The sequence below is a fragment of the Dipodomys spectabilis genome, unplaced genomic scaffold (genome assembly GCF_019054845.1).
Source record: "Dipodomys spectabilis isolate Male_0828 unplaced genomic scaffold, ASM1905484v1 ptg000115l, whole genome shotgun sequence".
Taxonomy (NCBI): domain Eukaryota; kingdom Metazoa; phylum Chordata; class Mammalia; order Rodentia; family Heteromyidae; genus Dipodomys; species Dipodomys spectabilis.
In genome coordinates this window covers 6,098,892-6,120,028 of record NW_024870792.1, presented here as the reverse complement: position 1 = coordinate 6,120,028, position 21,137 = coordinate 6,098,892, and the positions used below count along the sequence as shown (strand labels likewise).

General features: G+C 35.3%; 1 protein-coding gene across 1 annotated transcript in view; it reads right to left on the bottom strand.

Moving 5' to 3' along the window:
* The window catches only part of Stat4 (signal transducer and activator of transcription 4), a 97,929-nt gene that overhangs the window by 28,799 nt on the left and 47,993 nt on the right, over nt 1-21,137 (bottom strand). The window contains exons 4-10 of the mRNA XM_042688355.1: nt 14,746-14,844; nt 12,384-12,476; nt 8,726-8,804; nt 6,409-6,494; nt 4,868-5,019; nt 1,971-2,129; nt 1,213-1,305 (exon numbers count right to left, since the gene is read on the bottom strand). Coding sequence (XP_042544289.1) covers nt 1,213-1,305; nt 1,971-2,129; nt 4,868-5,019; nt 6,409-6,494; nt 8,726-8,804; nt 12,384-12,476; nt 14,746-14,844 — 761 coding nt within the window. The remainder of the gene's footprint in view (nt 1-1,212; nt 1,306-1,970; nt 2,130-4,867; nt 5,020-6,408; nt 6,495-8,725; nt 8,805-12,383; nt 12,477-14,745; nt 14,845-21,137) is intronic.

Below are 21,137 nucleotides of genomic sequence, written 5' to 3'. Positions count from 1 at the left end.
TCAGGGTTTTAGGTATGTGGAGTAAACAGTCCTTGATAGTAGGGGATGAAGATGATGTGTAGCCACAGCTTCTTTTCTACCCTGCTGCAGTAATGTTGTGCTGAGCTGTAAGAGTTCCATCTCTCCCTTTGACATAGGAAGACGTATGGCTATGGTAGAAAAGGTTTTTCAGGAAACTCTTGCATAGTAAATAATAGATCATCTACAAGATAGTGAGGAAACGGTTCAGACAGATGAGGAACACTCAGCACTCAGAAGACAGGATCCTCCTAAAAGAGTCTAATTAATGGTTTATACCCCTGACAGTCACCACAAACATACAAGGTGGTACCTATTCAAAGACTTTTATTACTCAGAATTTTGGTTTCCCTTTTTGGTCAACAGGCATCTTAAGTTTAGTATGTCATTGATGAAGGTACCTTGAGAAAAGGTAGAAATATCTGCTACCTCTCTTTCCTGCTTCCCCTTATTGATACTGCCTCCTCCTCCTTGAACTTCTGAGGCTTGAACTTGGCCTTGTGCTCTTGATGTGGCTTTGTTTGCCCATGGCTGGCACTCTGTTATTGAGACATGCCTCTAGTCTGAAGGTACTATCCACATCTTTGAACAAGCTTAAACTTTTAAGTATTGTTAAGAAAAATGTAGTTTTGATTGTTCATGCTAATGGAAATGCATATTTAAAACAAGGAAAAGTAACACAAAGCCTTATGTCTTTAAGTCAGGTGCACAGTAAGAAATATACTGAAAACTGTGGTGTTCGGTGTGTGAAAATACAATAAGCCAGTTCCTGGGAAATCATGGGAAGAATGTGCTACTACATTTCCTGGACAAGATATTCAACACTTCCACAATCTGTTCTCCATCTGTCTTCTCTATTCTATCCCTCCCTGGTTCCATACTATTATAAAACAGGATCCAAAGCCATTAATTCTTCAGGCTTACTCTCCTGCAATGCTCCCCTTCTTCTCTCCAGTCCTCTCTAAAGCTAGCTTTTTCAGCAATTAATCACACACTTTCATGCTAATATCCCTCGTGTCCTCATTAATATCCCACACACTGTCAAGCTCTTGACAAGCAGGGCTGTGTTTTTCAGGAATTTACCAAAGTTCAGTGCTGAGCCAACAGCATGTGCCCACTAAAAAATATAGCTGAATGTAAAGCACATTAGCTGGGGCTTCATGGGCATGAAGCAATAGGATGTGGTATGCCTACCTCAGTTTTACAGTGAACTGAATGAGGGTTTTAAGCACCATTGGCCTCTGAGGGTGGGTTGGCATGCAGGGCTGTCGTTCAACCACAAATGAACTAGATGAAAAGGAAACAAACACGTTATTTGAGAATAGACCAACTGCAAATTACAGAGAAACAGGATACTATTGTTTACTAAAGTCCAATTTTTCTACACCTAGAAGATGTTCAACCTCCTACTGAACTCCAGTTTTTCCAACAGCTTCCCATAAATCATTATAAGAAGGCAGGAAAATGCCTGAAGATTGTCCCTAAGCAGCAACAATCAATAATAAATTGAGTCATTAGTAAAGATCCATTTCCATCATATTAGACATACAGTTAATTTTATGTTATTTCTGGATTGAATGTTAGGGTTTCTGATACGTAGCAGTATTGTTTTCATCAGTGAGCATCTAAGTACAGAGTGTCTCCTCACTTCATTTCCTGATATGCACTTAAAAAGAAACCCTTGAAATCTTTGCTAAAATGTAAAGTGGGTGATATGGGGTGGGGGTGAGTCCATGGAAAAAGGAGTCAGCTGGTAGGAGAAGCTTTGTGGGGGTGGGGGAGTCATAGGGAGTAGAAATGTGGTTTCTGGAACTTTCTTAGGGTTATATTCATTTCTTCCTGAAACTCATTGTTCAGTGCTTGTCTGCCACTCCTTACTTAAAACATCAGAACTTCAGGCAGCTGAGGATGCCACAGAGATCAACAATGACATTGATCAACACTTCACTTACTTCTTGAAAAGGTTGTAGATCAGGAAGGTGACTCTTTCCAGAAGGTGTATTCTTTGCACTGGGATGGGATCACCTTCATATGTCATCTTGGTAGATTGCTCTTCTAATTTCTCCAATTGCCTTCTGAGTTGGAAAAGACTTTCTGCCAATAGAGTAAAGCTATTGAACAGAAAATGAGAGCATTTCCACTTAATGATTGAACACTTTAATAACTCTTCATGTTTCACAAATGGTAACTTATTAAGCAATTTTTAAAGTAGTTATTGAATCACTTAATTCCAATTAAGGTTAGTGACAGGTCTTTATTATTTTCCTAATCTATTCCTTCTTAAATATGCATTATATATGTGAAAACATTTTCAATTTTCTTTTTTGCCTCAATTTTCTAATTTATACTTTAAATTACAGATATCATGTATGAAATTTTGTCAATATCTAGAATCAAATACCTTTTAATTGGCCTTTGTTTAAGCCTGCTAAGCATATATGACATTCACTAAAAAGAAAATAAGCAAATTTAAGACTGCAGAAACATAAAATGAAGAATGTTATGTGTAAGAATAGCGAAAAAAGGTAAAACTGGCTCCCTCTTACACAAATATATGTGTTTGTGTATGTACATACATGTGTTTGTGTACAAATTCTAAGTTCTAAGCATTAGAAATTATTTTTCTGGCAAAATTACACAGTTTTAGCAATGCATGTAGTTCTCTTATTTAGGTGGTGATCTCATCTCAAAAATGAAAGTAGTGGCTTGAATCAGAAGAATAGGGAAAACCAAGAAAGGCTGAAATAGGTAAAGAGTTTCCAATGACCCATGGGAGAGAACACTTCATTTCAGTCCAGAAGTCCAGTTGGCACAACAAGTCTTTCTATGTAATGTATTATACATAAAGTGCTATGGGAAGAATTGCCCAGTCTCTGCCAGTTTTTTGTCTGAATACCATTATTTTAAAAATTCTTTATTGTTTATATTGTTTTCATAATAATATAGTGGGATTGGAGAATCAAATACCTCCAATATCATAGAAAATTGATATGTTTTTGAATGAGCCCTACTACTTACTCTTATTTATTTTCTTTTCGTTTTGATCAGAATTGCATTAAATGATCAGAAACAATGAGCCTTTGTGTTCCTCCCCTTAGAGTATCATCTTTTGGTCTCACTGTATGAATGCCTAGAGTCCTGTATAATTGATCATTTTCCCAGTTTATTTTAGATCTAGCTTCTGCATATGTGGGAAAACATGTGCCATTTGTGTCTCTGAGCTTGGCTTACACACTCCTTACTTTATAAGCATGCCTGGTCAGGCAGAGCTTTTTGTGAGTGTCACAACTTACTGTGTGATTTTTTTTTGTATTAAAATTTTCTTTTAGGAGGCAATTCTAAGATATAGTAGCACATGCCTGTAATCTCATTTATTCAGAAGGTAGAGGTAGGAGGATTAAAGTCCAAAGCTAGCTCTTACAAAAGCTTGAGATCTGATCTGATTTAAAAAACAAAACAACAACAGCAACAAAAACTACACTTATAAGCCAGAAAACTGGAGGTGTGGCTCAACTGGTAGAGCAAGGGACTAACTTCAATCCTCAATATTGAAAAAAAGGTGCAGCCTTACGTTTTAGCTGAATGTTTTGTTCTTTTATTTTCCAAGTGTTCATTCAATGAAATGGTTTTACTGACTATTTATAAGGTAGAAGCCCCTCAGAAACAGTTTTATCTTCTAATGGAGTTGTATCTTATAATGTAATTGCTTGTGTCTACATAAATAAGGGATTCAATGTATGCTAATAGTTTGCAAATTTCTTTTTTTCTGCTCCAGAGGCTCAAGGCTAGCAGTTCACTACTGGAAACACAGCTCCACTCTGCCAGAGTTGGTTTCAAACCATGATCTTGAAATCTCAGCTAGGATTATAGGCATGAACCACCAGCACACAGCTAAAAGTTTTTAAATTGACAAGTGAAATTTGAAGTACACAGCATGATGTTTCACTATATTTGTGCATAATGAGACAGCTAAATCAAAACTAAATAACATGAATTACCTCGATAGTTGTTTTTATTTTATTTTATCTTATTTTTGGTATGAACATGTAAAATCTACTTTTTAAAAAAACTAATGTTCAACTATATGAGATTGTCAACTGCAGTCACTGTTAAATATAACCGATCTCTTGAAATTACTCCTTTTCAGTGGAAGTGTTGCATCCTTTGATCAACATCCTTACCAAAATAAATGTCTGTTGAAAATACAAAACTAATGTTTAGCTCTGGTATCTTAAGATAGATACTTAAAATTAAGATACCTCTATTTTCAAGATTTTGAAATAAGTGTTCATTGTATCCTTAAAGAAAGTGATTGCTAAAGAAAATAGTGCTCGACATTCCATTTGAGTGTTTCAAGAATGATAGCTTGTATGTTAAAATTAAGTAACTTTTATATGTTCTTAAAATGCTTCATTTTCCTCCCCAAGAAAATCTCCACTGGGGGCCAGTGGCTCACACTTGTAATCCTAGCTACTCAGAAAGCTGGGATGGGAAGATCACAGTACAAAGCCAGCCTGCGCAACAAAGTCTCCAATTAATCACAGAAAAAGCTGGAAGTGGCACTGTGGTTCAAGTGGTAGAGCATTAGTTTTAACAAAAGGGAGCTCAGAGTCAGTACCCAAACCCAGAATTCGAGCTCCAGGTCTGACAAAAAAATAATTTTCTATCTCTATGTCTAACTATCTTCTAGTATGCCTTCGGGAAGCTTCTGGTAAATTTGTATTTTCTGGCTGAGAGATAGTAAAGGGTGTGTGTGTGTGTGTAAAGTGTGTGTGTGTGTGTGTGTGTGTGTGTATGTGTGTGTAACTTCCTGTGGTTTTCTCTAGAAACTAAAGTCAATTCACTTTACCAGTTTTGAAGTTGGTCCAGCCCATTATGGAGTGGACCTCCAATGCAGGCAATCTGCTGCCTCCTTTTCCAGTCCTGCAGCTCTTCAATCAGCATGCTGTTCATCAACAAGTCTGTTTCATTGACTATTTGGGTCATCTTACTGAGAGCTTCCTACAAACAAAGATGAGGCATGAAAGAGATTTGCCAAAGCAACAGCCATTTGAGCAAATATTTTGCTTCTTTTTGCCATGCACTGACTTTTCAATTGTATTTTTGCAATTAGATGATGATATGAAGAAAGAAGAATGGCCAGAGTTTCACATTCTCATAATACATTTTCAGTGTCAGTATGCAGAATTGGTCATTTCTGTTACAAGAGTGAGTCTTGTAGTCATAATGCCACATATTTAAAGAATGTTTACAAGTGTAACTTAGTTTTTCTAAAATATGATTATTCATTTATTGTGAATATACTGACTAAACATTTAATCCTCTGTTAATTTTTTTTTTTTTTTTTTTTTTTTTGCTCAGTCATAGGGCTTGAAGCCAGGGCCTGGGCTTTGTCCCTGAGCTTTTTCACTCAAGGCTAGAACTCTACCACTTGAGCCACAGCGCCACTTCTGGTCTTCTGGTGGTTTATTGGAGATAAGAGTTTCACGGGCTGTCTTGCAGTCTGGCTTTGAACTGTGATCCTCAGATCTGAGGCTCAGATCTGAGCCTCGTTAGTAGCTAGGATTACAGGCATGAGCCACTGGCACCTGGCTTCTTATTCTGTTCTTATAAAACAATTTGTACCTGCCTATAATTAATTGTAGGGTAAAAATAACTTTTATGCTTTTATATATGTATATATATATAACTTTATATATGTGGCAAAATCTTGTTTAAGTAACATTTTATCAATTGATTTATCAGTTATTGGTTAAATATCAATTTCATTTACTTTCACTGAGTTAAAAATTAAAATAGAGATATTTCCCTTTTTAAAAAATATCTCATTGAACCAAATACAGACAAAATAAAACAATTCTTCCTCTCTTTGGGAAGAGGTTAGATTTAATATATTCAGTTGCAAATGAGCTATTCTGAAATCTAAGAATTTGTCATTTCTCAAAAGTGAAACTAGAACACTATTTCTTCCAATAAACGTGTAATAGTCATAAAGTAATTATTTATGTGCAGTATAACCTCTTCTTAACATTAAGAATAGCCCCTAAAATAGCTATGTCTGAAACAGTAAAAAAAAAAAAAAACCAACCAACCAAATAAACAAACCCAACAACCCACAACTGAGCAAAATTTCCTTTTTGAAATTTATGATAGCTACAGTGTAGCTATGTATCACATAAGCAAGATAAATGTCCAGAGAGGCTTGGCTTTGCAATGTTATTAAGGGAAACATGTCTAACAGCAAAGTATGCATCTTAGAAACCTCATTGGGATTTACTGATTCGTGTTAATGGAATTGAGCATGTCTAAGAACTTGCTTGTTTTCAGTAGGATTAGATTTAGGAAAAGGAGAAAAGTGGGCAAATGACCACATTCAAATTCTCCACTTACCTTTCTCTTGAAGTCCAGGCTGTTCAGCATTTCTTGCAGCGTCAATACTTCCTGATTCATTAGAAGACTATTCTTGTCACCCTGATCTACAAAGCGAAGAAATACAATTTAGAGACTAAAGCTCTCTACTCCTGAAAGCCAAGTCTGCCTCAAGACGAACCCTCACTCAAGAACTCTCTAACTCTTTGATGCCACCTGTGGCAAAATCTTGTTTAAGTAACATTTTATCAATTGAGAATTCCATTAGATAATTTCCTGTCTTCACTATAATTTATCTTCCCATCTTTCATTTCTCTTATAAGAGACAGGCTAGAATAAAGTAAATACATACTAATTTAAGGGATTAAAATGATCATTTTATTCTTTATAAAGCCCATGAATCACTGGGAAATACTAAAGTAACTCAAATCATAATATCCTAAATTTAAAATAGCTTTATTGGTTAGTGTACTTTGTTATATGCTAATTTTAAAGTTAGTAGTTTATGTTAGTTTATATATGGAATTTAGGATGATGTTGTCTTTGATAAACAACAATGCCTGATTAAATTTATAGTTATCTTGAACCCTCTTAGGATCATGGATCCTTTGGTAATTAATTAAAGCCATATTTGTGCTATTTCTTTTGAAGGACAAAATACAGAGTCATGGACATGTGAATAGTATTTCATGAAAGTCAAAACATACTGAAGATTCTAGAAAAACAAAGAACACTTCGCTGAGAAAAAGTTGAACATGTGATCACAATCATCTGTATTTCCCTCACAATACATTTTAACATATTAATAAAGAAGCTATTGTAAGTTTAAGATTTGTATCTGACCTGTTTTTTTTTTTTTACAAATTATTTTGAAATAATACAAAGGAGCTTCAAAGTAATAGAGTCCCATATTCCTTACCCAGCATCCTCTATGGTCTGCATAGGCAGTACAGTGATCAACATCAGTAAATTCTCCTGGGTACCAACCTGTCAACCACTCTAGATCTAATTGGAATGTTGTCAATTGTCCTACTAATTGCAGCATACTTTAAACTACTAATCCATTATCACTTGTAAATCTTAAGTCTTGCATCTTGTTCACTTTTCTTTGTCCATTTCTTTAAAAGAAATTGAAAACAATCTCAACCACAGAAAGAGAATCAAATAGATTTCAGTGCCCTTATATTAAAACCATATTTATGAAGATTTTTTGACATGGGAAACTTTAAAATGAAATACACAAAACTCTATATAAGGATTTTTTTAAATAAGTGCAAATTACACAGGATTCTAGATTCACATAAGTGAGACCAAAAGAGGATAGTCTTAGGAAGGAATCACAAAGGTGCACTGCCTACACGCCTCTTCATACTTATATAAAATAATACACATACTGAAATGAACTCCTAAGGTATGGAAACAAAAGACTTTTAAAATTTGATTTTTATTTTTCTGATGACTCTGTATTCTTTGATTCTGTATTTTTTACCTTACATACTGTGTATTCCCCGTGTATATCTGTAGGAGGGTGTGGGGCACTGAACTCGAGTTAAAATGGTGAAGAAGTGCAGCAGGGGAGCGCGCTGGACATGGGTGAAAGCGGACTATACAACTCATGGGTGGAAATGGGAGGGAGGGAATGGGAGAGAATGAGGGAACAGCTGACACAGTCTGGAAGGGAATCTACTTATTACCTGACTCATGCAAGTGTAAGCCCTCTGTATATACCCTCTATAATAAAAGTAAAGTACATTTTTTAACATTTGGTACATAGATATACTTATTACATGCACAGGGAAATGCACAGGGAAAAGCTATCTATAGATTGTGTGATTTTCTTTGTGTGATTTATTATTTTCTCTTTTTTATTTTCTGAATTTTCTTTCATATATCATATTTCTACTTTACAATTCTTCAAGATTATATTGAAAAGAAATACCCAGAGATTATATTAGTAAATAATTTATCATACTAGTCAGTTATTTTACTTTAGTTAGTTGTGGTATTTTGATTGTTTTGGAGAACATTCATATTTGGGGGAGATGTATATTGAAGTAGGGGTGATCATTCATGAAATCTGAAATTTATTTGGACTTGGATGGTAATATACAATTGGATGGTAATATATAAACATACAATTGAATGTTTATATATATATATGTAAAGAGAAGAAGCAAAGACAAAGTAATACACTCTGTTACATCCTATTTAAAGAAAAAAAGCTCATTTAAGGAAGCAGATCAAATTTGCAGATCAACTCTGTCAGAAAGGAGAAATACTTAATAGAAATGCTGCTTTTATGTTCTAAGGTAGAGTTACAGACAGAACAAAAACTTACCCATTGTCTGAATTGTTTTATATCTGTAGTCAAATTCATCTTGCAGGTCTTCTAAGTATTTGGTGTCTTGTTCTGTCATCTATACACAAAAGAAAATACACTCAGTCAAAAGCATGGCAATGAAACAATATCAGAAGTATTTTAAAATAATACTGCTTCAATCTCCAATGGCATCCAAAGACTATAGTGGCCATGTCTTTGAAAAGCTGATTCATATCAAAATTGAAAAATGCTAGAAAAATCAGGCTGAAATTTCTCTTCCATCTACCTTTATCTTTGTGTTTGGAAAGGAATTATTTGAAGTCTCATCTCTTCTCAATTCATTGCAAGTGATGGAATAAAACTTTTAAAAGAAGAAATATGTGTTTTTGCTCTCTTAAGATCTCTTGGGCAATTCTTTTACCTATGTATTAATATTCGGTGATCACTTTTTGTTTAAGTGCCCCTTCAAATATGCTGTAATTAGTAACAATTGGGCCTAAATATTTTTTTCTTTCTACATCTTAACATATACTTAGACTTTCTCCTGTTTGTTCCTGTCTTTGAGATTTTTGATTTCACTTGTCTCTAAACCTGGTGATGTTCCCTATTCAGTCATAACAGTGATTCAGTGTCAAGATCTGCACTAAAAGCTTTTCAAATACTATCTTGTTTAGTCCTCACACAAGTGAAGTACTTAACCTTGCTTTTTTTGGTTGAAGAAACATGGCAAGTGACTTAAGTGTCAAAGTGTCCAAAGGTACATGACTTTTTCTCGAAGAGTTTGGTGGGAAGTCTGGTCATCCAGCTGTCTGCCACCCTTTACCAAAGCTAGACCCACTGTTGCCTAGATTTCAGACTACTACTTTTCTCTTAGAAAGTCGAAAGTTCTATTACTTATTCCAAAAGGTTTTCTACTAGGTCTTTCTATTACAAAAAAAATTACATTGTTCCACCCCCAATCCTTTCTCCACAAATTCTAAATTTAGTTAGGTTACTAGTTAATGAAGGTATCAAATGTTGAAGTAGAAAGAATTTGTCCCGGGTCTGGGAAGGTGGCTCAGTAGTAGAATGATTGCTTTGCATGCATGAGGCCAGGGGTTCGATTCCTAAGCACCACATAAGCAGAAAAAAGCCAGAAGTGGCACTGTGGCTCAAGTGGTAGAGCACTAGCCTTGAGCTGAAGAGCTCAGAGAGAGTGCTCAGGCACAAAGTTCAGACCCCATGACTGACAAAAAAAAAAAAAAAGAATTTGTCCCAATTCTATGACTTATTAAGCTGACCTTGAGAAAATCTCTCTGGAATCATGGAGAGAAAAGAAGATATTAAGTGTCTCTACTTCATGATCCTGTGAGTTAAATTGTTTAAGTCAGTGTCTGGCATCATGAGCAAAAGCATTAGCAATGATCACTCTTCTCCTTGTCCTCTCACTCTCTCAAATGACTTTATTGACATTTAGAAATTTTTAGCAAAGAAAATACAAACTATTGACAATGCAGTATATTATCTGCATAACAATAACAGCTATAAAATTTTCAACAAATTTTGCCAAGCTTCAACCTCACACAGACTATCTTTTGGTAACCTGGAAAATAAAAAAAAAATTCACTTTTCATGTGAAAATAGTGAGGCACAAAGTCATATAATAAGACATATTAAAGCTTGATTTCTAATCTAATCTGCCTTCACCAGTTTCGCTTTTTTCAATTCATTCTAATAACACAGCATTTCACTTAAATATTAAATTTCTGAATAACAAAGACCTGTGGAAGACTACAGGGTGCAAAAAGACAGGGAATCCATATGCCCAGGAAAACGTAACAAAGTAAAATACGATAGTTTTAAAGCACAGATATACTGGGGTTTTTTTTTTGGGGGGGGGGTCCGGTTGTGGGGCCTGAACTCTGGACCTGGGCACTGTCTCTCAGCTCTTCAGCTCAAGGCTAGCACTCTACCACTTGAGCCACAGTACCATGTCCGGCTTTTTTCTTTTTGCTTATGTGGTGCTGAGGAATCGAACCCAGGACCTCATGCATGCAAGGCAAGCACTCTACCATTGAGCCAACTTCACAGCCCTGGTCTTTATGCTTTGATTTCAAAAGTAAAAGCTGAAAGAAGGTAATATAGAATCTTCTAATAAAAACACACCAAAATGAATGAAAAGTACATTAAACAACAACTCCAAAAAGTCAAACATGTTCAAATTTCAGTGACTGCAAATTTGAAAATGCCTAGCAATGACCTTCCAAAGGTCTCATGATGGGATGAGGATCCTTATAGAAGCATCTTACTCCAGAGCATGGGAAGATGGAACTTGTAAAAAGAGGGGAGTTGTATATTGATGGACAGACACCATTTTGGCTATCTGTAAATCAGGGTTTCCTGGATCAAGAGCCTGGGATAGGAATTAGATTCCTAGAATTTGTTGGAGGTGTGTTCTCAGGATAAAGGTATGAAGGGAAGGGATAAGATGGAGGAGAGTATGGCATCTTCACTATGGTCTAACTTTGGTCTGCTTCTGTAAGGGATCCAGGAGCATGACCTGCATTACAGAGTTAACCTCAGCTTAAGACAAGGGGTTTAGCCACCTGTCTTATCTGGTCATTGTCTGAAGGCAGCCTGGAGTTAACGGTGGAAGACTCCACAGAAGCCCTAAGTAGGCAACTCTCACAGCAGATGGGGTGGTGTATACGTGTGAAAAAGAGATGGGGTTAGGACTCAATAAAGTAGGCCTCTGTGGTACCATACGTCTTGGAAATTATAAGGAACATAAGAGGCTTAGGTGTAGCTCAGTGGTAGAGTGCTTGCCTAGCACATGTGAGGTACTGGGTTTGATCCCCAGTACCACCGATAGCTAGCTAGATAACATATATGTTACATGCAACATTCAAAGAACAAAATTGTGTATTGGATTAATGTGTTTAATATTTTTACTATGATAAAACAATAACATGTAGTAATGCATGTGTACAGTCAGTCATGTCTTTGGTTGGAACACTGTAATGTGCTGAGGCATTTAGGGCTGAATGCATCTTGAGAACCTGATTGTAATGTTATCAGCAGAGACTTCTGTGAGCCTGTTTAACTTGCTATAGAGAATCTGATCACTGGGAGCAAATGCTTAGAAATACATTCTTTAACTTCTCTGCCTACTTTTCAGACAATGTAGTTTAAAGTTCATTGTAAGCTATGTAAACTTTGGAAAGGAAAAGTAACATTTTTTTTGTATATAAAAGGGTGGAAAGTTAATTTTACCTTGAAAATATTTTCTGAGATCAGTGAAATGAATGTGAGCAGACTGAATTTGGAGGGGAAAAAAGACAAAAATTGTCAATATCTAATGAAAGGCATATAGGAACCTCAGATATTCAAAGGGTAATGAAATATTACAGATTAGTTAAAAAACTTGGATGATATGACACATTTAATATAAAGTGCTAAAGTATATTCAAGAAGAAAGAGATAATCTGATAGCTCTAAATCAGAGAAGTTCAAATTAGAGTTGAAAAGCTTCCCACAAATAAATTCTCCTCATACCAACATGGTATGTGTGAGGAGTTGTCTTACTAACAAATTATCCAATGGTTTTTCTATGTGCTAAGTGTGGGCCTGCATCAGAAAGTCTCCAAGTGTGGGAGCAGTAAGTTGCCTTTCAACATATCCGCAGGAGATCACTTACCTGGACACTGTTTTTAATGGCAGTCACCTTGTGCTCCACATTTCTCTGTCTTTCTGAAACTGAAGAACTTTGTAAGGATTTCTCCAGAGGTCCCTGGAAAACAGAAAGTCTTGAAATTTCAGTACCACGGACAAAAGAGGCATATAATGAATGTAATATATGTACTATATACTTTGAACTGTGGTTTGAATCAAGGTGATATAGAACATGTCAGAACCATAAAAATTATCTCATTAGGGTTAGAAGTGTAGCTCTGTGGTAGATTCTTTTAACATGTGCAAGATCCTAGATTTGAGCCCCACAAGAAAACAAAATAAATCATGCAATTGGAAATATTTAATTGTCCTATATAAATCATATTAAATTTTAAGGAACTAAGCATATTATAAAAACACTATATGAGTGGGCACCAGTGGCTCATGCCTGTAATCCTAGTTACTCAGGGGGTGAGATCTAAGGATTTCTGTTTAAAGCCAGCCTAGGCAGGAAAGTCCATGAAACTCCAATTAACTTTCAGAAAACTGGAAGTGGTGCTGTGGTTCAAAGAGCACTATACTTGAGTGAAAAAGTACAAGGACAGTGCCTAAATCCTGAGTTCAAGCCCCACCACTCACAAAAAAGCTACTATATGACTATGTTGTTTTCATATGTATACTATATATCTATTATGTATTTATAACTACCTGAATATACATATCGATGTGTTAACTCCAGTACATATGCTTAGAAGAATATGTGCCACAATATTATGTGTTTTAAATCATAGAATAGTAAAATCACAGATGATTTTATGATTTTTCAAATGTCCCTAATTTTCTAAAGCACATCTGTATTACTTTTGAAGTCTACAAAACTAGTACATGTAATTTAAAAATAAGTATAATAAAATCAGGTTGGTCTTTAATTCACAATTGAGGATATTGAATTTACTGATAAGATTTATTTTAAATCTTAAACTGGAGTTTAGTAAGAAAAAAATTTTTAAAGCAAATTTACTAATGATAATGTGAAAGTATGAGTATGGTTCAACAGGAAGGCCAAGCAACTTCTCCGAGCACTACTTTTTGGCCCTTTAATAATCTGACCTCAAGTGGGACTCTTATGTATATAGTTATGTGTACAGTTGAGCAATATCTAGAGATGAGAGTGAGGATGTCCGCTGACCCTTCACCTTATAGTTGAATGGGGACTGATGATTAGAAATGATGATAATGTGACTAAAATCCACACTAGGCCAGTGGCAGAATTTCAAGGGGAACCCATGTTGTTGATTGTGATCCGGTATTCTGCCACTATACCTCATTCTTCACATGGCTAATGCCTTTATAAAAACTTCCTTTCTCCCATTTTAGTCTCCATTATCTATCTAGTTGAAAGTTGGGCTACAGGGCTTCAGGTGTGTTTTCAGAGTATCTTTGATGGGCATGTACTCAAACATACATTTCAGTTTGATATTTGACATTTGAAGGAAACAACTTACATACAAATGACTAGAGGTGAGAGAAGTACAAAGAAAGGACAGCTGAAAATATATATGAGAATATCATGTATGGCGATAGTGTCTTAATTTTTACTCAAAAAGCATTGAATCAAATTACATGTACTTTATAACTTTAGTACAGTTCTTAAATTATATGAAAGTGATACCATCTTTCATCATCTAAGAAGGATTAGTTAAACCTCAAAGTCTGGAAATGGCCATAACTTTACAATAACTAAGCCTAAGAAATTTTAATAAAGAATATACCGCTTAGACCATCCCAAATCAGTACCATGATTTCTGTTTGGAAACTTTATTATTTATTATTCTTTTTGTAAGAATTAGCTGAAAAATAAAGTTGTTATTGATCCCCGTACTTTGATGGAGGTTCTGAATTCATGTTGGGTAGTTGGATAAAATATAATCTAGAACATCAGAGGAAAAAAAGTACTTTCAAAACAATTGACAACCAACATTTGTGGAGTTTCTGTAAGACTCCCTGCCGAGGCTGGTCTGGACTTAAAAGGTAGGAAATTAAAAGGTACTGAAGGGTTCACAGATTAGTCTGTGAAGATAATGAACTGAGGGAAGCAGAGTCTCAGTAGTAATTAGGAAGTCTTAATATGGTGAGATCCTAGATCAGAACATACTGGAAACAGGAAGTTACAGTAAATATTTTAGAAATAAAATATGGAAAAATTCAGTAATAAATTATCTTAATATGGAAGAAAGTCAAGGGACTGCTTAAGGATGATCTCAACCTGAATATAAGTGACTGGAATGATGACAGTAGTAGTAATATAGTTGAGGAAGTTAATTTTCTGTTGCAGAAAAGTGTAGCTTAAGGTGAGAAAGTAAGATCAAGAATTCAGAAAAGATTACCTGCACAGGCATGTTAGCTGCAGCCAAAATTCTCCTCTCTTCTCTTAAACAATTTGAAATAACTACAGCTACATGCATTGGATTCCCATGAAATTTCCCCTGAAAGAGAGCAAATAGAAATAGAATAAAAGCTTAAATATCTGCACCATATAAAAATATCATTGACTGAAAAATCTCCCAATAAGTAATGAAATGATTTGGTATTTGTTTCAGTAATCTATATCACTATAAAACAACAGAAATTCATGGTACATAGATTCTTAATGGAAAATATTACTCTTTTGTCTTCAAACATCATTTTAACAGTTAATAATTTTTCTCAGGTAGCCTTTAAGAAACACATTCCAGAGGTCTATTAATCTTCAGAGGAGATTTCAGATATAAGAATTACTTCCCTATGAATTATTATGAATCAGGATGGTCCTAGCTGTGCATTTGTTAACTCTGTGCTTCATGCTTAACACATCTATTTGGGTCCCTAAATTGTTGGTATTCATGTTGACAACACTATTCGAATACAAAAGGGAAACTATACCTGAATGTCAACAACATTTTTACGATCTAAAGATACATATGTTATTGCCAAGGCTAAAAGTACAGATAATATTGACCGGAAGCCTGTGGGCCTAATTCAGTTCAGCAAGAATGTTTTGTAAATTAAACTACTGGAGATTTTATACTGCTGCAGTTAGAATTTGCCAACATTCATCTTGCAATCTACATTTACTTTGCCTACAAGGCCTCTCGGCGTCTTTGATTTTCAAGACTAATTGGAATAGCACCATCACTTTAGTCAGGACTGCTAAACTTCTTTACTAAACTTTTTCCAAGAAAGGATTAGCAAGAGGTATAGTAGGCCAATATTTGTATGTAGTTCCCCTCTGCCCTCCTTTCTGAAAGAGCTGCTGCTAATTATGCAATAGCTAAATGGCCAATATCAGTAAGAAAAAAAATCTATGAAATAAAAAGTAACAACTAGTCAAAAGTAGATTACAGAGACAGTAAATCAAAGATACTGGTTATAAAAAAAATCTTATGGCAATGACTGCTGTCACAGTTTTATCAGATGATGCATGTGATTTGACAGTTCTATTTGCAAAATTATGGCAAAGGTCAACTTTTTGGATTCCCAGTCTTCTACAGTCTTTGACGTGTTGTCTGCTTTTAAATCGAAATCTTCAAATGAAGGAAAATAAGACTGAATTAACAAAATCAGGAGGCAAAGAAATGATAACTATTTACTAGGCAAGGATCTCCTAATTTATCTGTGTAGACAGTTTTTTCCCATTGTTAATTTTGTCAACAAATGATTTTTTTGTCTAACTTGCACTTAACTTCTCAAGAAAAGTTATGTACTTTTATTTTGCCTTCAGCTTATTTTAAAATATTTCATTATTAAAAGGCAATGGCTTCTTCCAGAGTGAATCTGGATCATGTTCTGAGACCAGGTGGTCCTCTCCCATCACAAAAATCACCAGTGTTTAACTTTGTTTTTCTTTTTTTTTTTTTTTTAGTTTAATTTTATTTTATTTGTGAACATACTGTACAGAGGGGTTACAATTACATGGGCAGGATAATGCGTACATTTCTTACCAGGCATTGCAGCCTCCTCCTTTCTTTACCCTTCACATCCCTTCCCAGCTTAACTTTGTTTTTCTTACTTTATCTTTCATCAGCTTTGTTGTGCACTTCTTCATTTTCCTTTCTTAAACTTCTTTTGCCTTCCTTTTCAGATTCAGTTTCTCCATATCTTACGAGGTCAAATTACTCACTTTTTCTCTTTTGTTAAGACCCAGGAGTTAACATTATTTTTAACCAGGATATCTTTCCACTTTATTTTTTCCCTAACAATATATAATTTAAAGGTATGAAACCATGTTATAGAAAGTTGATCTCTCTACACTCAAAAAGCAAATGAACACTTTTATTTCCCTAAGTATCAAAGAAGCACTTCTATTCACCTTTCAGTGGTTACTATTTTTATATGGACTTAAGAAGAAACGTTTAAATGTATTTTGGTGGAAAAGAAGGAAGAAAAAGGAAGCCAGAAAAAGAGAAACTGCCTACTTGTTTTACATTCTAGTTTCTCTTGTACATAGGTATTTCAAGTATCTCCTACTTTCTTGCCTGACCTCTCCCTATCATCTACTGTAAGGGAACTTTTTTTCTTTCTTTTTTTTCTGTTTTCTTCTGGCTGTGAGGCTTGAACTCTGAACGTGGGTGCTGTCCTTCAGCTCTTCAGCTTCAGGCTACCCTTTGCCACCTGGGCCCCAGCACCACTTCCAGTTTACTTGTGGTTTATTGGAGATAAACCTGCCCAGGCTGGCTTTGAACCATGAGCCTCATATCTCAGCCTCCTGAGTAGCTAGTGAGCCACCGATGCCCAGCTTGTCAGGAAACTTTTAATGATAGTAAGGTTAGATTTATTCATCTTCTCCTTCATGGCTGGTATCTTTTATGATGAGTTTAAGAAATCTTTTAAAATCTTTGCAGTTTTGTTGTTCATTGTAATTCCCTGAAGCTTGTTAGTAAAGAGTTTCCTTTACGCTTTTCCATATGTATCCACAGTCTGAATGTTCTCTTCTTTTCTCACAATGATGAAATGGATCCAGTGTCCATATGTAAATGGCTTGTTCTGAACCATTCTATCTTTGGATTCTACCTGCTTTGCCAACAGATCATCATTAGAGCTTTATGTTAAGTCATGACGTTAAGTAGGTTTTCTTGACATTTCAATATAAATTTTAGAACCAGCTTGTTAAATTCCATGTACACCCACACACATACACACAGTTGCGATGGAATTATGTAGAGATACTTGGCATGCTTATAATCAGCTGTATAGAGTGTCTATAATATCTGTTAGACATCAAAACTTTCCATAGAAAGCTGAGACATCTTTTGTTATTTCCATAGTTAATATTTTTCAATACTATAACAAATTATATTTCTTAACTGTATCTGCTGATATATGGAAATACAATTTTTATCTATATATTGAACCCAGCAAACTTGTTAAAACTTGTTAGAGATATATTTGGTCTAAACTCAAAGTTTTGCTTGGCTTGCTTGCTATGGCAGATACTCTTATCACTTGACCCGTGCCTCCAGCCAAGCTCCTTTCTAGTTAATTGGAGATGGAATGTCACAGATTTGTTTGCTCAAACTAGCTTTGAACTTTAATTCCCCAGGTCTTAGTCTCCTAGCTAGTTAGAATTTGTAATATTTATTATCAATTCTAAAATTTTACTTTTAGAAATGGTATTTGGGGGCTGGGAAGTTGGCTCAGTGGTAGAATGCTTGCCTCGCATGCATGAGGCCCTGGGTATTCCTCAGCATCACCTAAGCAGAAAAAAGCTGGAAGTGGTGCTGTGACTCAACTGGTAAGGAACTAGCCTTAAGCTGAAAGCTGAGGGATAGCGCCCAGGCCCAGAGTTCAGCCCCCACGGCAGACAAAAAAAAGAAAAAGGAAAAGAAACAAAGAAAACAAATGGTATTTTTTTGTCAGTCATGGGGCTTGAACTTTTCGGTTCAAGATGAGGACTCTACCACTTCAGCCACAGTGCCACTTCCAGAAATGGTAAAATTTTACTTTTGAATTTCCTGCATAGACAAATAATGTTTCCTGTAAGTGTTAATAGAATTTTCTTCCTTTTTAATCATCTAATTCCCATCAGGATTTTACCTTTGTTCTAAGGCTTATTTGGAAATATATTTATTAATTTCTAGACAAAGATTTTTTTTCTACTCCAGAACAAACTTGGTTTCTAATTAGTTTAATTTCATCAGAATATTGGCTGTAAATGTTTTTGATTATCCACATTAGTTGAGATTCGTGTTGTGGCTTAGCCTATGGACATTTTGTAGTTTTATATCAACTTGTAAAGAATATGTACTCTGCAGCTGTTGGTTACATATCTTCTCTTTATGTAGATATGGACAGAGAGGGAGAGGAGGAGGGAGGGAGACAGACAGAGAGAGGGAGACAGAGAAGGAGAGAGAGAGAGAGAGAGAGAGAGAGAGAGAGTATGCATGTATATATGTACATGTCAGTTCTTGGACTTAATTCAGGAGTGGCACAAATGGTCCTAGGGCTTGAATTCAGGGCCTGGACATTATATCTGAGCTTTTGTGCTCAACCACTTGAGCCTCAGCTCAGCTTCTGGCATTTTCAGTGGTTTATTAGAGATAAGAGACCTACAAATTTTCCTGCTTAGGCTGGCTTCAAACCATGATCTTTAGATCTCAGCTTTCTAAGTAGCTTAGAATTAATTACAGGCATGAGCCACCAGTTCCTGGCTTTTTTGGATGCATACATTTTATATATATATATATATATATATATATATATATATATATATATATATATATTTTATACATGCCTATTAAACCAAATTTGTTCCTAGTTTTATTTAGATGTTTGTATCATTGGTGATTTTTTTGCCTGATTAATTTTCATTAGAAACTGAAGAGTTGTTTTGAGCTATTTCATGAATATCTCTAAGGAGATATCAGATACATATAGACTTACTCATGAGTAAAACCTTATTATGAATGAAACTACCTCTTGTAATGCTTTTTACTTGAAGAAAATAATGACCTATGTATGACATAAGGCTTTTTTGCTGGCTGTTTTAAAATTTTTATTATGTTAAGTAGTTGTATAAAGGATTTGCCATCCAACAAAGCAGTTTATAAATACAATGTCTCTTTAATCATTTATATTTTACCTTAATGAAACTCTTTAAATTTATCTCAGCATGGATTTAGATATTTAATTCAGTATTGTGTATCTATGAAAGGGGAAATGTACAGAAAATAAATTGGTTGATGTACTCCTGAAAGTTTTTCATTTATTCTGAATTAGCTTTTCTGAACCACTTTTAATCTCAGATTCATTGCCTTTCTTATTTTTCCATAAAAGTGTGGTTGTAGGCCATCACGTTAGTGATGCATTATTTTTTTAGAGTATGAATAACTTTGATCTTCTTTCTGTAAGTTTTGAAGTTGGAAAATTCTTAAGCTAATTCTCAGCAGAAGGTTTTCAAACAATAATCAAGACAAGTTTCTTCTGTAAATGGTCCCCTTTGTTTCTTGGCTGAATCATCAAAGGATTTCATATGGTGGTCTAGTCATACCATCACAATTACAAATTATATGACTATACTTTTGAGGTGAGATTATTTAACTGCTTAGATGTCTATGAAGTCACTGAGAACTAGAATACATGGCAGATCGCCTGATATCAATTCCAGAAGACTTTTGATCTGTTCTGTTACCTTACTCATCATCCATCTGTTATTGTAATACTCCAGTAACACCTTCGAAGAAGTTTTATTTTCAGATATTGTGTTATAATTTAAAAATACAATGATAACTGCAGTAATCAACAGGTAGATGTAAAGTACATGCTATGCTGTTTTGATAACCTAGAATGAAAACCTGTGTCCCTTTAACGATTTTTACTTGGACCCCCCAACACGGTAAACATTTTTTTTAAATCAGCACTTTTTTCTTTTTCACTGCTAGTGTAGTTTGCAGTATTGCTAAATTAGGCCACCTTCCTATGTTCTAGCATTACCTGTTTTTCATTTTATTTGTCAATTTTTACCTTATTTGTTCTTTTTTTTTTTCTGCTTATGTGGTGCTGAGGAATCGAACCCAGGGCCTCAGGCATGCAAGGCAAGTGCTCTACCACTGAGCCACCTTCCCAGCCCCTTATTTGTTCTTAACCTATTCCTTCTCTACATATTTGTTAACTCTAAATCATAGTGCTATATTTTGATGGTATTTTAAACAGTATTAAACAACACAGTATGCCAACAGAACATATAATTTAACTGAAGTGACAGCAGCTTAGGTAGTTATGCCCCTATGAGCTACACGAGTAGCTGTGTTTCACTTTAGAGACAGTATCAATGAGGTCTGTGATTGGTTCATGGCAACAGCAATTGAAAGAAGCTAGTGATTATAAGAGGTGCTCTGATTTCAGATGTTAAAATCTTGGAAAGAGAGCCAAGTGCCAGTAGCTCACATCAGTAACCCTAGCTACACAGCAGGCTGAGATCTAATGATCACAATTCAAAGCCAGCCCAGGCAGAACAATCTGTGAGCCTCTTATCTCCAATAAACTACTCAGAAAAAGCCAGCAGTCTTGCTGTGGTTCAAGTGGTAGAGCACTGGGCTTGAGTACAAAGAAACTCAGGGACTGTGCCCAGGCCCTGAGTTCAAGTCCCAGGACCTGCAACAATAACAACAACAACAACAACAAATTTGGGAAAGAGCCAAAATGGTGGTTCATATCTATAACCCTAGTTACACAGGAGGCTATGATCTGAGGATCATGGTTTAAAGCCAGTTTTGTCTCCAATTAACTACCAAAAAAAGCTAGA